This window comes from Enhydra lutris, unplaced genomic scaffold, assembly GCF_002288905.1.
Source record: "Enhydra lutris kenyoni isolate GAN:26980312 unplaced genomic scaffold, ASM228890v2 scaffoldscaffold21, whole genome shotgun sequence".
NCBI lineage: Eukaryota > Metazoa > Chordata > Mammalia > Carnivora > Mustelidae > Enhydra > Enhydra lutris.
Window position 1 is genome coordinate 62,891,907 of NW_019154105.1, and position 21,021 is coordinate 62,912,927.

A 21,021-nucleotide genomic window follows, 5' to 3' on the forward strand; every position below is an offset into this window, starting at 1 on the left:
CCCTGCTTACTAGACCTTTACCTTTTTAAAAAGAAGAGAGATGGCTATTCCCATGTTTCCTCCGCTCCGACTTCAGGGTCTTACCAGTTTTGGTCTTTCCTGGTTGTCTGCCAGCCCTGGGCCTGTGAATCTCCGTGATCACACAGGGCACATCTATTTATCCTAGGTTTCCCCATTGTCCCCCACACACCAGTAGTCTCCATTTATTTTAATGACTTTCCAGCAAGTGGCATTCCCATCACATAGTTAGCCCGGTGGTGGACGTTGGTGCTGTGTGCCTCCTATGACGTCCTCCGTGTGTAGTCTAAGAGCATAGCCTTTTCCTTTTTTGCAATGCCTCCTGTGGGCCATGTACTCACAACCCTGGAGCCCAGGCTCCCACTGTAGGTAGACATCAGGCGAGCTTATCACGTGAGCTCAAGGACTTTTGTCCTCAGCAATCTGCAGCGTCTGGATGTGGCTCTCCCTCCTGCATTAGGGGCAGAGCCAGGCCTGTGTTGTGGCCAGAGCTAGGAGACCTTGGATTATCTTGGCCCCTTGGACAGCTCAGCTGCCCCAAGAGGGTGGCCTGGTCCTTAATCTGACTCCTCCCAGGGAAGCCTTGGACAATCACAAGGATACTACCTGTCCCGGTTCCTTCTGTCTGTCCATCTCTGCCCCCTTCATGGGTTCATTCCACCGTGTGGAATGACAGAAGTGTGACACTTCTCAGGCCAGGCCCTGGACAAGTGTGAGGGGTCATGAAATTGGGGAGAGGCAGTCCCTGGCCTGGAGGACAGGTGCCCAGGGTATGTCCACCTGCCTGGGCTCCCACGGCATGGGCAGAACTGTTAGCAGAGATGTCCAAACACCCCTCAGAGGCTTCCAGCCAAGGATTGCTGGGTAGAGCCAGGTGCTTGAGCATCCCAACCTCAGGGACCCCTCGGGCAGTTGGTCCCTCTGAGTTGGACCCTCTGAGGGTCCCTCTCCCTCTGAGAGAGCAGGTGTGCCTCCCCTGTGAAGAAGTACCTGGGTCACAACAAGGATGGGGAGCTCACCAGGAGTCAGCAGGTTGGACGGAGCGGGGCGTGGTCAGAGAGCGAGTCGGTGCCTGAAGGAACCTCCAGGGCGCTGGGAAGGGTGGTGTGGATCCAGAGCACAGGGGGCAGGCAGTGTGGCGGGAGAACAGAGCCAGACCAGGGCTCCCAGTGCAGCACTAACGTGTATAGGCGGCCCTAACGGTTTGCCCTGTGAACACCTGCGTCAGGACTGACTGGAGCGTTGATGGAAAAAGTCAGAGTCCTGGACACCCACATACATGGAATCAGAATTGGGGGTACCTAGCATTCAGCTTCTTAATTACTTCTCTGAGTATTTCTTCCCACACTGCTGGTATGCCATGGGAACTGCTGACAGGTTTTGGGGGGAAGGTATCGGGAGCATGTGTGTGCATGCACATATGCTCTCCCGTAGCGTGCCCGCCGGGAGGTGACTCACTGCCCCTCTGTCCTCCTGCAGGACGGAAATGTTCGCTTGTACTCCATCCTGGGCACCACACTGAAGGACGAGGGCAAGCTCCTGGAGGCCAAGGGCCCCGTGACTGATGTGGCATATTCCCATGATGGCGCCTTCCTCGCTGTGTGCGATGCCAGCAAAGTGGTCACAGTCTTCAGCGTTGCTGATGGCTACTCGGTGAGTGGGCGGGTGGGGGGCCGTGGCTTCTCTCCCTTGTCATCAGCCCGGCAGTTGCATGAGACCACGCAGCTTCCTTGCTCTCAGGGCTGAATGATGTGAGACGAGACATGCTGCTGTCCAGGGTCTTGGGGTTTTATGAGTGAGGTAGAGCACTTGCCAGAAAGTTAGGGCCCGAGGCGGCCGTGAGACTTGCCATGAAGACAAGCCGATTGGTTCACCTGGGCTGCCTGGCTGAGTGATTTTCTGGTTTCTTCTCTGTCGAAGGGCTGAGACTAGATTTTCTTCTTAGTCTCATTACCGTTTGAGTCTCACGAAGATGAGCACCCATCCTCTCAGCACTGCCTTGCGGGGGGGCTCGGGGCAGTGGCCTGGTGGGGGTGGACCAGAGCGCACAGGCACGACGGGATGACAGTCTGAGGGCCAAGAGTGGTCCATTCACCCTGGCTCACATACAGGAGACTGAGCTTGGTTAGGGGGTCGGTCACTTGCTGGGTTTGGCCAGAGCAGGGGGCACAGGCTGGCAGGTCTCCGGTCTCTGGGCCCTACACAATGCCAGCCCTGCAGCACTTGAACGTTTTGGAACGCAGCAAAGATGAAAGAATTTACCACTGAGGTTTTGCCATTAACATCTCCCTGTGTTACATTATCCATCCAATGATCTTAATTCAGGGTGCACTTAAAGTAAATTACAGGCATCTGTACACTTCCCCATAAATACGTGCACTTATGTATTAAGTAGGCTTGCGTCTTTTCTTCGTCTGTGTGATGCTATAATGTCACTTCTGATAAGAGGGGCCGGTGAAGGCAAGTGTCCGCCTGTGTTGGACAGAAAGCTTGTAACCTGCACCTCCATGGATATACACCTGCCCCCCGGGGGATTTTTCTGCTCCCTTGCCACGGTTCTCAGCTTTTGTGTTTATCTCATTTTTAGTGATTTCGTGTATGTACAACAGAAGTCTTGTTGACGTTATGCTAAGTAGGCAGGGTGGGATCAATACAGTATGGAACAGGCAAACTTGAAAAAGAAAATCCTCGGGAGGTCGACCTCATCTAGGGATTAAGGAAATGGAATGCCCTGAAGAAAAACCATCCTTATAGCGTCAGGAAAGTGCTAGTCCTCCAGCTTGGAGGCCCCGTCCAGTCCTCGCCCCACAGAGTAGCGAGTAGCAGGCAGGTGGGGGCAGGGAGGGGCTGGCCGCCTCCCTCTGCTGCCCGAACTTTCCCTGCGCACCCCCTGCCCAGGGCGGGGCCCCTTGAGCCTTCGTGTCAGCGTGGTGATGACCCTGGCTGGGCTGAGGGCCCCGTGAAGGAGTGCGCACACACCTAGCACCTCAGGGTAGGTGCTGTGGTAGAGGCCGTCTGGTCCCGGGGACACAGTGACTGCTGCCCAGTGCTGGGCTGCGTCCTCCTGGGCCTTGTCACGGAGCAGCAGTTACCTCAGGAGGTGTACACGGGTCCTGGCAGAGAGCACTACGTCAGCATCAGCCCTCACTGTGGTCCCAGAGGGCAGGTGAGATGACACGTGTCCCTTTGGCCTGAACCCTGACCTACCTACCCCCTCTGTTTTTAACCCGAAACTAGGAGAACAATGTTTTTTACGGACACCACGCGAAGATCGTCTGCCTGGCCTGGTCACCAGACAACGAGCACTTTGCCTCTGGTGGCATGGACATGATGGTGTACGTCTGGACCCTGAGTGACCCCGAGACCAGGGTCAAGATCCAAGGTGACTCTCGCTCCTAACCTCAGCTCCCCAGGCACCCCCAGAGAGGCTGTCCCCAAGCCCGAGTGTCCTCTTTGTGCTTCTGGGGAAGTTAGCCCTGAGAAGCATGGCCCTCATTCCGCTGGCCCCTGCTTGACACGCAGAGGGAGGGACGATGCGTGTGTTCCCTGAGGGAGGGGAGGTGGTGTCACTCCGGACACTTGCCTTCACACGTGGGGGTTCCTCTTGACATCTCTTCCTTATCCTGCTGGGCTTCCATGGCAAAGTACCGCAGACTAGGTGGCTCAGAAACCACAGAACTATTGCTCACAGTTCAGGAGGCTGAAGTCCCAGATGGGGGGTCCACAGGGCTGGGGCGTGGGGGAGCTCTTTCAGGTCAGAGACTTGCGGGGAGGGGCAGTGCTCCGTGGGGTCTGTTTAATAAGGCACTGATCCCCCCAGCCTTGGACATTAGGTTTCCGGCGTACAACGTGGGCGACAGATGCAAACATTCAGATCACAGCACTTCCCCTTCCCCTACCGCACCCCCTAAATTAAACGGCTGAGCAGGTTTTCCCCACAGTGGGCAGCGTACAATAGGAGTGTAATGTCTTGCTATTTTTTAGCAGCCCTGTATAAAAAACAAAACAACAACAAAAAACAAGTAAAACTATAATAGTAAGTTTTATTTAGCCCAACATTTTTTTTTCCTCCATATAGCAATAGCTCACTTCAGGGACTCTGTGGTCACAAGTGGTTCGTGGGGACTGTGTCTGTCCCAGTGTCACCCCCCAGGCAGAGGGGATTTACCTGGGCCCCCTGCTCTGTTTGTAGTAAGACCCACCAAGTCAGTGGGGTGGAGGCAGGAGACTGGGGGGTTATGGGGTCACCCCTGGTGCACCTCACACAGGGGGCGACTCTCGGGGTCTTCTGGTCACGAGTCCACCAATTACAGAGGTTTCTCGGCCTTTATTCATCCCCCTCCCTTATCACTGCAGATAGGCCAGGAGGCTGTGTATCCTCTGTGTAGTGTTGCTTATGCATGAAAAGAAATAAGACTTTTCACCCCCCATCTCCGTGGGAGGAGTATTTCTGTCCCCCAGGGGACCTTGTTGGTTATTGGGACAGTCCCCGTGTCTGGGAGGGACCGGCTTGAGAATGCCTGCACCCACTGTCCACCCAGATGCTCACCCTTCCAGGAGGAGGGCCAGGATTAGATGAACAGCAGTCCGCGGTCAGTTCCTCAGGGCCCGCTGTCGGTGTCGCCACAGCCTGTCCCCTGCTCCTTGTCTGTGGTGTTGCAAGGGCAGAGACACGGGGCTCACCCTCAGCATGCCTTCTTTCTCCCCAGATGCGCACCGACTTCACCACGTCAGTAGCCTGGCCTGGCTGGACGAGCACACGCTGGTCACAACGTCTCATGACGCCTCTGTCAAAGAGTGGACAATCACCTACTGAGGACCCCCTCCGTTGGACGGACCGAATCAGGGACTAGAGCTTACGCAGCCGAACACGTCATTTCTCCCAGTCTCTCTGCCATGCGCCCCCACGTCCCCGCCCGCTCAGGAGGGGGGGCCTTACCGCGCGCGTACCCTCGGCTCTCCGCAGGGTGTCCGTACCTGTACACGTCCTTCCGAAAGCTTTAGACAGTGACAGTTTGCACATGAAAAATAAAGCAAGCACTTAAACAACGTGTGGAGCGTAACTGAAACCCACCACCCACCCAGTCCGAGTGCAGAACATTCCAGAGGCAGAGCCTCGAAAGCACACAGACCCACCCCTGCGGCTCCTGCTGTCTGGCCGGGGAGGCTGCGGCTGTGGGCCGCACCCCTCTCTGCGAATCCCTTCCCTGCAGACCCCTTCCCCGCAGAGTGCCCTGCGCCCGGCCCAGCAAGGGACCCCTGGGACAGCTCAGCTCTGCAGAGTTCTGCAGTGCAGGTGCCGCTGGGAGGCCTGGGTTGCGCACCCTGCTGTGCGGCCGCCCCGGCGGCTGACAGGGTGCACTCACATGAATCTTGGGGTCACTGTCTGTTTTTGTGCTTGATTCTAAGAATGGAATTGTGGGACTTTTTTTTTTTTAATGTATCTTAACTGTTGCCTGTCTGTGTTTACAGGCTCGCACGCCAAGGGTGCCACCGCCTCTGGGCGTTGAGAGCCCAATTAGCCAGACCCAGGTGTCTCGGCCACTGTTTTGCTCTCCCACTTCCATGTGTTTCTGTCTTTCTTTCCCCCTTCTGCCCCCAAGAGCAAAAGTTAATTTAAAGGCAGAGGTGACGTCACTGTAAACTAACCTGTTATGGTTTTCACTTTTTTTTTTTTTTTTTCAGTGCAGAAATTAAAAGTAAGTATAAAGCACGGTGATTTGTAGTTTTTTTGCGTGTGTTGGAATTACTGGTAATTGTTGGCTGAGAGCAATCGCTCCCTTTGCACTTGTGAAAACACTTTGAGCGCTTTAAGAGATAAGACGAAGAAGTGATTAAATGTCTTTCTCTTCACTGTGGATGGCTGACTTTGTGTGGTGGGGGGCTGTGGGGAGTGTGGGAAGCTGTGTGGGACCCTCGTGGCTTCTCCCTGCCTTGCAGCCTCAGAGGGATATGTTCCCAAACTGGATTGCTGGATCCACCCAGCTCAGGGAGAGAAGCCCCGGAAGGGCCTGGCACATCTGGATCAAATCGCTCTGTGAACTGGGCCCCCTCACCTCCCTTCTGTGAGCCTAAATTTGTTTTATTTGAAAGCGGAAAACATTGGATCAGATGATCTAGGGATCCCACCTGATTTGCAAGTTCTGGGGCAGCCCATGACCTTTCTGGCACTGCCTTCAAAAGAGGGAAGTAGCATGCATTTAGGCACTGAAGAACACTAAATTTCCAAGCATTCCTATTAACCATGAAAGATGATCTTGGCTAGAAAGATAACACCGTAAAGATGTCTAAATTTGCAGTTCCAATAAAAGTACTTTCTCCCTTCTGATTTCATCATATTGCTTCCACAGTTCATATATGAAAAGGGACCTAAGAAAGGAAAAGAGAATTAGATGTTACTCTGTAATACATTTAAAGCTGGGGCTGCCTCAGAACAGAGTCTGGAAATGGGCTTCATGCTTCTGTATTTGGATTCCAGACAAATTACTAGATCGATCTGGGTACCAACCTGAAAAATAAGATTGCTTACTTGTCCTTACACCGAACTAAATTAAAAGTAGCTCCAAGTTTTTAAATTAATTTTAAACAATGGAATTTAAATAATACTGGAAGAAAACTTCAGGGACTTTGTGTCCCCTCAGACATGTCATTCTCAGAATGATAAAAACTATAAGGGAAAGAAGATTGATACATTTGACTAATTTGTAAAAGTATCGAAGCAGGAAAAAACCCACAGTAATGGTGTGTTTTTCTACACATGCTAGGCCAAAGACTGTAATATTTTTGTTTTTTTTTTAAGATTTATTTATTTGACAGATTACAAGTAGGCAGAGAGAAAGGGGGAAGCAGGCTCCCTGCTGAGCAGAGAGCCTGACGTGGGGCTCGATCCCAGGACCCTGAGATCGTGACCTGAGCCGAAGGCAGAGACTTAACCCACTGAGCCACCCAGGAGCCCAGAATGTATAATGTTTTGATGCTCAGCCTCATTTTCCTTGAGCGCACAGGATTTTTCAAATGGAAATTTGTCCATATGTGGGATAATTTTCAAAATCTGATAGAAACTCGGTGATAGAATATTGCATATAAACCAACCACATTTATGGAAAAAGACCACAGGCCTTCAGGTTGAGAAGGGTTGGGAGATGGGAGGGTACCCACCAGCCAGCCAGGGTCCACCTCCCTCAACTCCACTCCTAGCTAGAGACTTTTCAAAGCAGAACTTGAGTTTGGCCCACAATCCCTACCAGCGGAGGGAGACCATACTGCACCCTGGGGACTCTAAGGGAGAGTAGGGGGCACTTCCAGACAGGCACCTGAAGGCTGTGTGTCCATCTCTCTCCCCACCCCTGACTTGGGAGGTCACATTCCAGAAAAGCTTGGCCACAGGTGGAGGAGGGTCACCAGACCTGCACAGTGTGGCATGAGCAGCAAGTAAACCCATATTCCATCCATCCCCTGAGATATTGTTACTGCAGCAGAGCCCATCCCAAGCTGACTTAAGACAGAAATAAAAAAGAACGGGGTTGTCAGTGTCCACAACAGCACGCATCAGTTTCCACGTCTGTGAGATGAGGGTTATACCAGTGAGATACTCCAGGTAAAGCTGAAGTCTGGATTCGGGACACCATAAACGCAGTAAATGTGACATAAATGTAGAAGGACGTTGGCTAAAACAAAGTAACATACGGTAGTTAATCACTGTGTATGCAGGACACAAAATAAGTTTCCATCAGATGATATTGTATGACAAATTGTGACCTGTGCCCCAAGAGGAGCATCTCAGGAAGGAAATCTGGGCAGGCTTCCTGGAATAGGCAGTCTCTCGAAGCTAGGGAGGAGGCTTTCAGAAAGCCAAACAGGAATCAGGTTGTGACATTCCTAAAAAATATCGGGGAGTATTTAATATCATCCAATGTCCTTGCTTGAATTCATTCGTCTGTCCATTCTATGGAGATAAACAAGTATAAACTTCATTCTTTAATACAAAAATCTTTTTTTCCCCTATTCTTGCATTAAGTCCTAGATTTCTGTGACAATGCTGTTTTCTGACTTACCGCTGGCTATCATGATCCTGTCTAAAATGAGTAGTCAGCAGCTACTAGGAAACAAACTGAGAAGTTGAATCATGGGTTTACTCTAAGCCAGGATTGTGAGGGGTGCAGGGCACAGAAAATCTCGGGAAAGGATGAGGAAACGGCACTGACCTACAGCTCTCCCCACCATCCGAAAGAACAGTGCGCCTGTAGAACTTTTCCTGAGCAAAGAAGCAGTTACCATTAATCCCTCAGGGAAATTTAGTGGCACTCCCAGACCCCCAAATAAAACCTCTCTTAGGCTTTCCTGATACTTAGGACACACCTTGCTAACGGATGATCACAAGAGGTGGAGGTGAAGCCCGGATGCTCACACACAGTTCAGAGTCGGTGGCCCCACGCGGAAATACTGAGTGTAGCTCCCGCGGAAGGCGCTGGGGCCGCCACTCGCCAGCCAGGTGTGCGCCGCCTCTGTTCAGGCTCCTCTCAGGGTAAACCCCACTGACTGCTACTTTTGCTTTTACATTTTTCGTAAAAGTGAAAATCCTCTTTGGATTTCTTTCAGTTCGTGAAAGTGGGTACTAATGTAGGTCTTTCGTACAAGCGAAGGGGCATAACGTCAAGTTTGGAACAGTGAGGGAAACCGGTATGTGTGTCTGTGCCTTCCACTTGTTGCGGTGGAAGTTTGGGGCCCAGTGTCCCTCCCACTCTTACCTGATGAGGTAAAAACCTTGTCGCCACAAAAGTGTTCTTGCTAGGGGGCTCGTAACTTATTAATTTACCATCGATTCTTCATTTCTCAATTGATCATCTTAATAACTAAAATCAATACTTCTGTTAATTATTAATAAATACTGATATAAATTAATATTGTTAATACAATGAATTCTTAGCCACTAACTGACTACTTTTAGAAGGAAAAAAGAACCTTAAAAACAATTGACCCCGGCAGGTCCCGAGACTTTAGAAATCCCTTGTCAGGAAGGGGTGCGGATGTAAAAACTTCTTGCCCGAGCCAGCCTACCTCCAGTGACGCTACTCTGGGTCTTTTATTTTGGATTCTGTGGCATTTTGTAATTGTGTATCTGATCTGGTACCTTCCAAGCCCTAATTAAAAAAACAAAAAGAAAGAAAGAAAGATGACAACCGTTTTACCCACCAGACTAGTGCCTCGCAGGTAGATGGCCATCATGTTGCAGCGGGAGAGGGGAAGCGCTCAATCCGTTCTATCACAGAGCGGGAAATCTTCACAGCCTGGTGAGTGAGGCAACACTCTTTGTGCCTTTTTCAGGTGTGGGGAATAGAACTGGAGACCAGTTGACTTCTAGGAACTTAGGACACAGAGGGAGGGAGTTGGCTGCCAGGCCAGCCTCAGAGGGCAGGTCCCACGGCTGCTGCCCGAGGATGGAACAGAGTGTGGGGGCCACAGTTAGCCACAGAGGAGGCCTCAGGACTTGCCTGGAGGCTTGGCCGAGCCAAGGAGGCTGCTGTTGGACACATTCAACTTGAAGCCAGCAGAAGTATGAATAGTTGTGCATTTCCAGGACCCACCGGCCGTATCAGACTCTGATTAGAACAGCCATTGGTCCTGGATCTGCTTCTCACCTCCTGGGGGATCAGGGGACAAGCTAATTGTGTCCATGCTGAGCCTCCAGGTATAAAGTGGCAAGGGGCAGGGAAGCCAGATTTGGGATGACTTACAGGGACCCATGGTGATGAACTTACTCTGGGACGTGTATTCTTGCATCATAAAGAAGTTAGCTTGAGCAAGTACAGCCTTCACAGAAGATCATGTTGTGTATCCCCCTCACCTCCCCCAGAAAAGACTGTGAGAAATGTTGGCTAGAACCATCGGTGTGGCCACGTGGAGGGCAGCATAAGCCGTTAACAGGTGGAGACCGACACCATCCTACAGGCAACCGAATTAAAATCATCAGCTGCTTTCCTATGATGTGGTCATAAATTAGACTTGCCCGCATCTGAAGGATAAGTCTGAGACACGTTTTTTTTTAAGAGATAGGGAGTGGGAAAAGTCACACTTCTGACTGTTCCAGGAGAATCGCCAAGGGGCCTTGTCTTCTGACTTTTTGCTTTCCCTGACGTCCTTCATGCTATAGGAAAGCCGTTGAAGCAATGAGCTCCAAATAACTCGTATTTCTGACAATTCACTCTTCCTTTCTCCTCTCCCATCCTTCCCCGCTCCTTACTTTCTCCTCTCCCATCCTTCCCCGCTCCTTCCTCCATCCCTCCCTCCCTCTTTTCCTCCTTCTTCTCTTCCCTCCCTCCCTCCCTTCTTCCCTTCTTTCCTTTCCATTCTAGCATCCAGCTCACTGGGTATGGGAAAAACACTGATAATATCTGAGGGTTACAAAATAACATTCATCAAAATGAAACCAAAACTCCAGGTCTGGCCAAACTAAAAGGCCACACACCACAATCCCTGGTCTGGGAGGAAAGCTGTTTTAGCTACAAGATGCGAACACATTTCTGGGTTTAGCTGGCACACGTGTCCTACAGAGACACCACCCATTTCCTTCTGGACACACACAGATGGACCAATTCTGTGGCTTCTGCTGATAGAACTTGTGAAATCTTATCTGAGTCATTCTTATCTGGGTCAGTTTTTCAGTCTTGCTTTCAACCAGAGCAAGTTTGTCCCAAAAGCAGCTTTTGCTGATGCCACTTTGCAGCAAAGCAACGTCACCACTGGCCTCCCAGCAGACCGCCTGCCCACATCTGGCTCTCTTGGCCCCAACACTATGCACAGTTGGCACAGGATATGTCTGTGTTGTGCTGGACCCTCCTGTCCACCTCGGGAGGTGTGCTAGTGTCCCTGACCTCTACACACTAGATTGTTAGTACAATCCCCTGCTTCAATTGTGATGACTCCAGATACTCCCAGTCATTGCCAGTTTGGACAAGAGTGCCCCTTTTTATTTTGAAAGAGGGAATTTTTTTTTAGGAAGAAGAGCTTTTTAACTCCATGATCCTAGTAGCTTGATTCTCTGAGAGAGCATGAATGAGATATTTGACTTCTTCATTCGTTCATCCCAAGTCCACTCAATTATTAACCCACTCATGTATTCCACAAAATATTCATTGATCATCTATTAGATACCAGGCAACACATCCTGTGTTGGGGATCTACTGAGCTTTGCAGGAAGACAGACACTGTTCATCTTGTTTCACTGGGTTTCTAGAAAAGTAGGGGAGAATGTGAACAAGAGGACACTCTACCAAAGGAGCTGTGTGCCCCCAGTGAGGGACATGAGGCCCAGTCAGGTGGTGGGGAGCGGGTGGGAATTAGAGCCCACCTTCCCTGAGCAGAGCCTGGCTCCTTTAACACCCACCTCTCCCTTCCCCTGCCTGCCCCCAAGTGGAAGCCCTTCTCCCATTCTGGGCCCTTGCTGTTGTGTCTGGTTCCTGCGGCCCCTGGCTGTAGTACTCAGCTGAGAACAGCAGAGAGCAGCTGGAGATCGTGGCTGGGCCAAGGCTGAGCCAGCCCGCTGAGATTCCTGGAGTCTGGAAAGATAATTGGCTCCTGGAGGCCAACACGACAGTCAGGGCCTCCTTCCCTCACCTCTGCCAGGCTGCCAGCACGAAGCCCAGTTTTCTGGCCTTCTGACCTCAGTGAAATTGGCCGGGTCTGTGGCAAAATGGCTAGAATCAGCTGAAAGGAATGTTTTTTTTATAATGGCCTCTGCTGTCAGACCTGCTGGGCATTGCAGGAAGAATGCCATCTCTCTTGCTTCCTGCAAGCATCCTCCGGCCTTAAGAGCATGGGGGAAATGGCTTTGCCGTTAGCTTCAGGTGAGTGGAAGGGACCACCGCTCCCCATACAGACAACCCAAGGTCCCAAGCAGATCTCTCTTTTCCAGCCAATAATTGGACATTACTCTAGCTCATAATTGGGGTGAGAGAGGGCTTGGTTGATGGGGCACAGTGACCTGGATTCTCACCTTCCCACCCCCATCAAAGCTTCCCAGTTCTCAGCAGCTTTCTGTTGGGCAAAAGTAGTGCATTGCAAGGATTTGTTCCGAAGAGGTGCTAAAAGATGGTGTAAGTTTAATTTCTCATCCTTCCCCCCACCTCCCCAGATCACTTAGCTGGTACCTCACTGGAAGCAAGCTCATACCCCAAGAATTCATACCCCAAGAACACATTCAAGGGAATAATAGGACTTTTAGCTAAGTAGGGTTTCTCAACATGTGGTCCAAGACCACCTACATCAAAACTCCTCTTACACGGAATTTGAGAACAGACTAAGCTAACCCGTGTTGACAGAATGATGGCTACCTGGAGAGAGGGGAGGGGCTATGGATTGGGAAAGGGCATTTGGAATGTTGGAACTGTTCTTCACCCAGATCTGAATGGTGGTCAGACTGGTATAAACACATGTGAAAGAACATGTCTGTACAGGTACATATGCTGGTATATTTCCTGTACCACAATCCATTCTTGCAGCAGGATTATTTTGCCTTTACAATATCTTCTAATATCTAATAAGAGGATCTATTTTATTATTTTTCTTTTTCAAGATATTTTGTCATTACCGCCTATCTTTCTACACATTTTTCATGATGAGTTTCAAAGCTCCTTTGTCAAGTTAAAAATTACCTCGTTGGCCATGTCTTCATTATTATTATTACAGAGTTGGGTGTGGGCTCCCCAAACATATCTTATTTAGTGATACCTACATAATTGGTAAATCTAAGAATCAAAGAAAAGCAGAGGAACAATCAAATGGTTTCTTCAGGTCTGGAGTCTGGGCACAGCTTAGCTGTGTTCTCTCCTGGGCTATAAGTAAGGTGTTGGTTGGGGCTGTGGTCTCATCGGAGGACCTACTGGAGAAGGCTCTACTCCCCAGCTCACATAATTATTGGCAACACTCAGTTTCCCACAAGGTGCTGGGCTGAGGAACTCAGGGTCTCTCTGGCTGTGGACTGAAGGTTGCCCCAGTTCTCACCCATGTAGCCAACACAGCATGTGATGGATGTTACCATCTATGTAACATAATCACATACATGCTATCACATATAATCCCTCACTTTTGTTATATTCTCTATGCCCTGAAGCAGGTCATGGGTTCTACCCACACTCAAGGGGAGGGATCACCCAAGCACGTGAAAGCCAGATCATGGGGCACCTGGGTGCCTCAGTCATTAAGCGTCTGCCTTCGACTCAGGTCTTGATCTTGGGGTCCTGGGATCAAGCCCCGCATCGGGCTCCCCACTCAGCGAGAAGCCTGCTTCTCCCTCTCCCACACCCCCTGCTTGTGTTCCCTCTCTTGCTGTGTCTTTCTCTGTCAAATAAATAAATAAAATCTAAAAAAAAAAAAAAAAGCCAGATCATGGGGTCATCTCAAGGGTCTGTCCACCTAAGCTGGTTACATGCGTATTCATGTAATTTTTTGTTAAACTCCGTGTGTGTGTGTGTGTGTGTGTGTGTGTGTGTGTGTGTGTGTGTGTAATATTTCTAAACCTGCGCTATGTTTCACAATTTTAGATTTTTCCAACTGTAAAGCATTTTTCTTTCGATAAATTATGTTGGATCTGAGTGTGTCCAGCAGTAGCCAAGCAAAAAGAGTCTCATGGCCATAAGTGACCAAATCTGAAATGAAGTCTAGAAGTGACTCAAGTGTTCAGGAGAGTTGACTCTTTTATTTAAAGATACTAGAAGTTGCTGCGAATGCAGAAGGCGTTCTGCATGGCACTTGGAAACTTTTGAATTGTTTCAGAATCATTTCGGTGCCTAATTTTTACTTGAAAAAGAAATTTGTTTTAACCTAAAACTAATTTGAAAACAATCAACATTCTTGCAATGACAACCATGTGCACAGACCATCTCTCCAAAGATTGAATCTTCTCTAATATCCCTCAATAAAGTTTGTGGGTTGTGTTCATTAACTACCTCAGCTCTCTTGCTAAATTTATCCCTAGATATTTCATATTTTTTGTTGCTATTATGAATAAGATCTTTGTTTTTAAGTATGATTTCTGCTTCCTGTTCCTATTCACCAGGAACATGACTGAATTTTGGATATGCACCAAGATTTTTGTTAAATGACTGTGTTTTTTTTTTTTAAACGAAAGTCTTTGTTAAGTAACTAACGACTCTGCTCCCATACTAATTTTAATTTCTGTTTTCGTAGGTTCTCTAGGCACATGATGGGGATGTCTGGGAACTCTGGCATGTTTTGCCTCCTCTTTTTCAGTGGTTATAATCCTGATTTATGTCTCCCGGAAGCAAAGTTCTTAAAAAATATTAACCTTCAGAGTCAGATAAATCCAAGACTGTCAGCAACGTTCTTGGGCAACCCGCTTAACCCCTCTGTGTCTCAGTTTCCTCTCTTGTAGCCTGGGTCTATCACAGACTCTTCCTTATTGGGTAATTGCGAGGATATGATAATACTTACTTTTAACAGTGTCTGTCTCAAAACTCAGCACATGTTAGATTGAGCATAGTTGTTACTGTATTTTAAGAGGAACTTAAAGAAAAATGATAGAGAAGAGATACCCAGGTTATTAATACCATGCTGAGTGGTGGGAATAGGCATAAACTGATGTATGATGTATGTTGCATTTCCTTCCTCCCAGAGACTGTGCTAGGGGTTTTCCAAGCATCTTCTTAATTGACCAACAGCCTCAGGGAGGTATAATAGTTGTTCCAACATCACATAACTCACTTGGACGAAAGTGGGACTCAAGCCCAGCCCACCTTGCTGCAAAGCTTGTGCTTATCTCTGTTGGTCCATCCTGAGGAGAACATCAGACATCCATTTTGCCCAGGGGCTCTCAACCTTGGCCAAATATTAGGAACATTTGAGGATTGCTGGCAATGTATCCATGCCTGAGCCCCACCACAGACTAAATGGGTCTGGATCTTCAAGGGTGACTCTAACATTGCTATCCTTTCAAGGCTCCCTAGGTGATTATAATGGCCAGGTTTTGAGAACCACTGATGGCCCCAGTGTGACTTCTACAACATTGACATTTCAGACAGTGATCATGGACGTCTGGAAGTCTGGCCCCATTTTCCAGATGAGTTCAAGATGAGCTTAAGGCATCCTCCCTTTCTTTACCATAAATTAGTTCATCCTTGCCACCGGTGATGATTGTTTTATGCACCAACTTAGCTGGGCTACAGTGCCAGATTTGTGGTCAAACATTGCCTTGGATGTTTCCATCAAGTTGTTTTCTGGATGAGATAAACATTTAAGTCAGTAGACTTTGAGTAAAGCAGATTGCCCTCCATACCATAGTGCTGGTGGGCCTCATCTAATCAGTTGAAAGTTTTCAGAGGATAAAGACTGACTTCCTCTGAGCAAGAAGGAACTCTGCAACAGACAGCCTTTGGACTTGCCCTACAACTCTTCTCTCGCTCTGCAGCCTGCTGTTTTGCCCTGCAGATTTTGGACTTGTGTCTCCACAAATTCATATATATATATATATGTATATGTATCATATATATGATAGATATATATCTATCACACACACACACACACACACACACACACATCCTATTGGTTCTGTTTTTCTGGAGAACACTGACTAATCACTACCATAATGGAAGCTGACCTCTTGTTCAACACAGTCATAAGTAAAGCACCCTACTTTTGTTTTTCTTTGGAAACCACAACTAGAGAACGGGTGATACAGAGGCATGGATTTTCAGTCTAGGGGAGAATAATACAGATCACTCAGTCCACATGAAACAGATGCACGAAGGCAGAATTATGCCTGGGGTGATTTTGCCCCTTAGGAGACATTCGGCAATGTGCAGAGACGTTTTTATTGTTGTCACAGGGGTGGGGGGGTGGGGCTGGGGGCTGAGGGCTCAAGGGTGCTACTGGCATCAAGTGGGCAGAGAGGCCAGGGATGCCACAAGACATCCTGAAACACACAGAATTATCATTAAAAGGCAAGACTGCCAGGTTGCGAAACCCTGGTTAGGATGGGGAAATAGTCGTTAAGGAAATTAACTTCTCACCCGGTGAAAGGAGGGGGATTGCAGTCACATCAGGAAGGAGCTCGAAAGAGGCCCTTGGAATCTAACAGGCGGACTGGACAAACAGGCGGGGCAAATATCACGGAAAAGGCCAAGTAGCTTCAGGGAAGCTCTTGAGAGACCAGCCCTATGTGGAGGGAGGACTGGGAGTCCGGCCAGTGGGAACCTCACAGGCGCGATGTGGCTCGAATTAGGCTCCTAAGCGGCCATGAGCTCAGAAGCTCTCCCAGAGACGGCAAGGGCTGAGCACGAGACCAGAGGTGGTGAGTGGCTGTCTTGTGTTTTGTGGCTGTGGTTTGTGCTGTTGTTTTAAGTACTGGGGGGCCCAGTGGGCAGAGCTAGGCAGCCAGAGTTCTGGCCTTCTCCCTCTCTCTCTCTCTCTTTCTGTCTCTGCACACAGCTTCACATCCTCACTTCTCAGGAGCAACAGGGCTGCATCCCAGGGGGTGACAGCCATGGGGGGATGTTCCAACATAAGCAGACAGCTCACGCTCAGCAAGGTTTAGTAGAACGTTCCCAAAGAAGTGCAAAAGGTGAATTAGTGATAAGCAAGCAACACTGCAGCCCCTTCGTCTGTAAAACAGGGATAGGAAAACACCTAAGGTGGTCGCGTGAAGCCAATGGGATGACAGAGGGACAGGGCTGAGAAAGCTGACACCCCAGAGGATGTTTCCAGGAGGACATGCAAAACACAGAAAACCAGAAACGCAGCACTGCATTGACATGGATGGCAAGCAGCACACTGACCAAGGGCACAGAAGCCGGTCCGACACACAGGTTGGAGGGGCACGTGAATACCCAGGGAAGCCTTCCAATTCACAGAGAGCTCTGTACGCGACAAGTGCTGGGTGCTGCCTTTAACTCAACTGGAAACTCGAGACTAGAGAGAGACTGGGAGCCTTCGCTGATCAGAGGAAGAGCTGGAAGGGAGGAGCTAGAAGGAGAGGCGGGCCTTCCCGCCCGTCAGGCTCCGGGGAGGAGCTGGGTCAGCCCGGGACACCACACGCTAGGACAGCCAGGGGAATGACAGGGACCAGTTGATAGAGAGATATAAGACCCTATGGACTCACTTACTCATGATGCAACCGGCAAATCAGAGTGCTGCATTTCCCGTAGCCGCTGTAGCGAATTCCCACCAACTCAGTGGCTTAAACCCCAACGCATTTACTCTCTTACAGTTCTGGAAGTCAGAAGTCTGACATGGGTGCCTTCAGGCTAAAATCAAGATGTTAGCAGGGTCACGGTCCTTTTGGGGGGCTCTCAAGGAGAGCATTCATTCCCTTGCGGCTCAGGGCCCCTCCTCCATCTTCTAGGTGGAGGGATGGGGAATGGGGCGGGGGAGGGACAGAGTCCTTCCCACATCCCACGGAGTCTCTCCGACTCTTTCTCTTCTGCTTCCCTCTTCCACTTCAAAGGACCTTTGGGATTATACTGGGCTTGCCTGGATAATCCTAGATAATCTTCCTATATTAGGGCCAGTTTATTAGCAACTCTAATTCTGTCTGTGACCTTAATTCCCCCGGGGCCATGCAGCCTAACACAGCCACAGGTTCCCGGGATTCACGAGAGGAATCAGGGGTGGGGAGAGAATCGTGCTGCGCACCACCAGGTCCTGGGCTGTGCAAAGCATGCCTAGGACAAATCAGAGGTGGTCTCTTCTCTCGTAGGGGGTGTGCCTCCTAGAGAGGAGACAGATACAGAGAAGGAGTCCTACGTCCCAAGTTTTAATAAATGATAGAGAACGCATAGTGTGGTCCAGGGATGGAAAGCTATGGTGCACAGTGTGACAGTTTTCAGCCTCACGGTGTCCGGAAGCCTCTGAAGAGGTAACGTCTGAGCAGAGCACGGACTATGGAGGAGGAAAGCCATTCTGAGGCTGAGCTCCAGGCAGAGGGAGAAGCAAGCACCATGGCCCTGAGGCATGGTTAGGGGATTGGGAGAAGCCAGCTGTGTTGCTGGAGTAAGGTGACAAGGGGAAGAGAGGAGGGAGACGAGGCTGATGACAAGTGCAGGTGTCAGATCAATGGGTCATCGTTGGCCAAATGGCTTGGGTTGAAATCTAAGGAAAATGGGAAACCACAGAAGGGTATTTTAGGAAGGGTAATAGCACACTCTGGCTGACATTCAAAATGCTCAGTCTTGGAGCTCCGGGCTGGCTCAGTCAGTAGAGGGTGTGACTCTCAATCTCCGGGTCATGAGTTCAAGCACCACACTGGGCGTAGAGCCTGCTTAAAAACACACAGGTGGTCTCAAAACCCTGTATCCAGGCATCTTACTAAAGCAGAAAGGTATCAGCAGAAATAACATAAAGGGCTAAATAAACATATTTTTAAAATAATGATAAATATGGGCACTTGGGTGACTCAGTCGGTTAAGCATCTGCTTTTGATTTCTGTGTAGGTCGTGATCTCAGGGTCCTGGGATCAAGCCCCAAGACTGGCTCCATGTTCATCCCAGAGTCTGCTTGAGCTTCTCTCTCCCTCTCCCTCTGCCCCTCCCCACCCCCATGCATAAGAACTCTCTCTCTCATATACATAAATAAATCTTTAAAATAATAATAGATACAATGCTCAGTCTTATTGCTGAGAGCCAGTGGATTGCAAGGGAGACAGGGGGAGGCAGGGAGAGCAGGACAGAGACACTGCAAGGGGTGCAGGAGAAGGTGGGGATGGCCAGCATGGAGTGAGCAGAACAGGCAGCAGTGGGGTCGGTCATACCACTGGAGCCCACAGCAGAGTTTATGTTGGGCGAGAGGAGCAGTGAGGGAACAAGGAGGGTTAGCTTCTTGGCTTAAGCCCGTGTGTATGTTGACTGAGACCGAGGGAGGATGGGTGTGCACGTGGAAAACCAGTGGCTTCCCTTTGGCCTGAGGGCTCTTTAAGGGAAAGGGCTAGTGAGCTTGGAGAAGAGGTCCTTTGGGTCAGGGGTACACGACACTCCCTTCCAACGGGTGAGTGCCTGTCACGGGGAGCAGAGATCCTCTATGCCCTTAGATGCCAACACAAAGCCCAGGGAAGGCCAGGTAAACAGGCAGACTGCAGCTCGCCTACACCTCTCGGGATGGAAGGGGCATCAGCCGTGGGGTCTGAGGAGCTCGCAGCCTCGACTCTGCTGTCACGGGGAGTGCGATTGGGACAAGTGACTTCAAGTCTTTGCAACTCCATTCACTACTCCTTAAACAGCACAAATAGCGCTACCGTAATGCTAATGATCATGGCAGACATTCAGCTCGTGCCTTTCCTGTGCCCCAGGCATACCTTTCCAGGTAATAACACACTTGCCACTCGCGGGAGCCTGACGACACAGGTGCCGCCGTCGTTGCCCCCCTGGATAGAGAGGAGGCTCAGAAAAGGGAAGGGACCAAGAGCACATGGCAAGTATGGGGAACAGTCATCACACATTGTACTGTGTCTACAGGACGCAGATTGGAAAGTGCTTCTCCTTCATCACGACCTACCAGGGATGTCGCCTGGAGCGCAGTGTGTAAGGTCATGAAGGTGTTGTGATGGTGGAATGCTGTGCAGTTTCAGCGTCAAAAGTAAACAGCCTCAACAGTCTGAAATTGCAAGCGGGAACCAGCAAGTTGGCGTAAAACATGGACCGAAGGCAAGGTATTCCGCATTTCGATTTCAGATCCAGTCCCACCGAGTCTCACAACATGGCTTGGATCCCATCTAGAATGTTCTGTTCCATTGCAGGGGTCCCTTCTTGGAGAGGCATCCTAACAAGCTGGAACCTCTGTGATCTGATGAACGAGATCACATCAAAACAGGATGTCTGTCTCATGCGAGGACACCAGGGACTGATCCGTGGATGACGGATGGGAGCAAAGTATTTGTCATCGCTGAAACTGATGTGTGACTATAGTCGACCCTTGAACCATGGGCCCGTCAGGGCGCTGACCCTTCTGCACAGTTGAATATCCACGCATAACTTTTGACTCCCCGCAAAGTTAACTACGAATAGCCCACTGTTGACTGGAAGCCTTACAGATAACATGAGTAGTCGATTGGCCCATGGTTTGTATGTTATATGAATTATATACTGTACTCTTTCAATAGAGTAAGCTGGAAAAATGTTACTAAGAAATTCCTAAGGAAGAGAAGCTATGTTTGCAGAATTGTCAACGGGGACCCGCACAGATCAAACCTGCATTCTCGGAGGATCAACTGTATCCCCATGATGCACAAGGGACTTCTGGAAATTCCCAAGAAAAACAGCAGTGGGGACGGGGGAATAGACAAGGATATTAACAGGCAAATCATAGACACAGAGACAGGAAGCCTGACCGATCCTTTAAGGAGAATTTCCACCGAAGCAAATTCCCAGAGGCTTGAAGATGAAACTAGGGCACCTGTTTGACTGGTCGCGCTGGGAAACTGGGTGACTCACTGGTGAGGGCAGGTCCCCGTGTGCAAGGGACCCGCAGATCTATGGTTTGGGACCATGATGACTCAGCAGGCGATGCTCCGTGTTGGTGGGGATGTGGCTGGGGCAAACTTTCTCAAGTTAAATAAACTCATTACTATCTAGAGCCCAGTAATCTGTCCCCACAAGGGGACAGCTAGGAGCACATTCGCTGCTGTACTTTCCTTGAGCTGAAGGCCGTCTGGGTCTCCGTCCCAGGGTAACGATTTCCCATTTGTCCAGTGAAGCTGGTACCATTTCTCCCATTTTACAGATGAACAAGCTGAAGCTCAGGGAAGCAGAGTAACTGGCACAAGGTCGTACTGCTTGTAAATGGCAAAGCTGAGACTCACATACTGGTTCCTACATCAGTGTATCTGTCTGCCTGACCACCCTCTCATGACAGGAAAGAAGAGGCAGAATTAACGAAAACCCTTCTTTCCTGTCACTCTCACAGCTCCTGCCATCTTGTATTCCTTCCTTTGTTCCAGATAAAAGCAGGAGAACAGATAAGATTACAGAAAAAAGAAGTCTGGAAGGAGTGACGGTAGAGGAG

At 49.6% G+C, this 21,021-nt stretch overlaps 1 protein-coding gene and 1 long non-coding RNA gene across 3 annotated transcripts in view; both read left to right on the top strand.

Moving 5' to 3' along the window:
- Positions 1-5,067, top strand: part of LOC111148808 (WD repeat domain 1) — a 42,703-nt gene extending 37,636 nt beyond the window's left edge. For both annotated transcript variants that reach the window (XM_022505623.1, XM_022505622.1), the window contains 3 exons: positions 1,498-1,671; positions 3,256-3,400; positions 4,728-5,067. In XM_022505623.1, coding sequence (XP_022361331.1) covers positions 1,498-1,671; positions 3,256-3,400; positions 4,728-4,834 — 426 coding nt within the window. In that variant the 3' untranslated portion in view covers positions 4,835-5,067. The remainder of the gene's footprint in view (positions 1-1,497; positions 1,672-3,255; positions 3,401-4,727) is intronic.
- An 11,126-nt stretch (positions 5,068-16,193) lies between these two features.
- LOC111149254 lies at positions 16,194-20,578 on the top strand. Its single transcript, XR_002640753.1, has 3 exons — positions 16,194-16,321; positions 19,476-19,669; positions 19,757-20,578. It is a non-coding gene; the product is annotated as an uncharacterized LOC111149254 (long non-coding RNA).
- Positions 20,579-21,021: the final 443 nt, after the last annotated feature.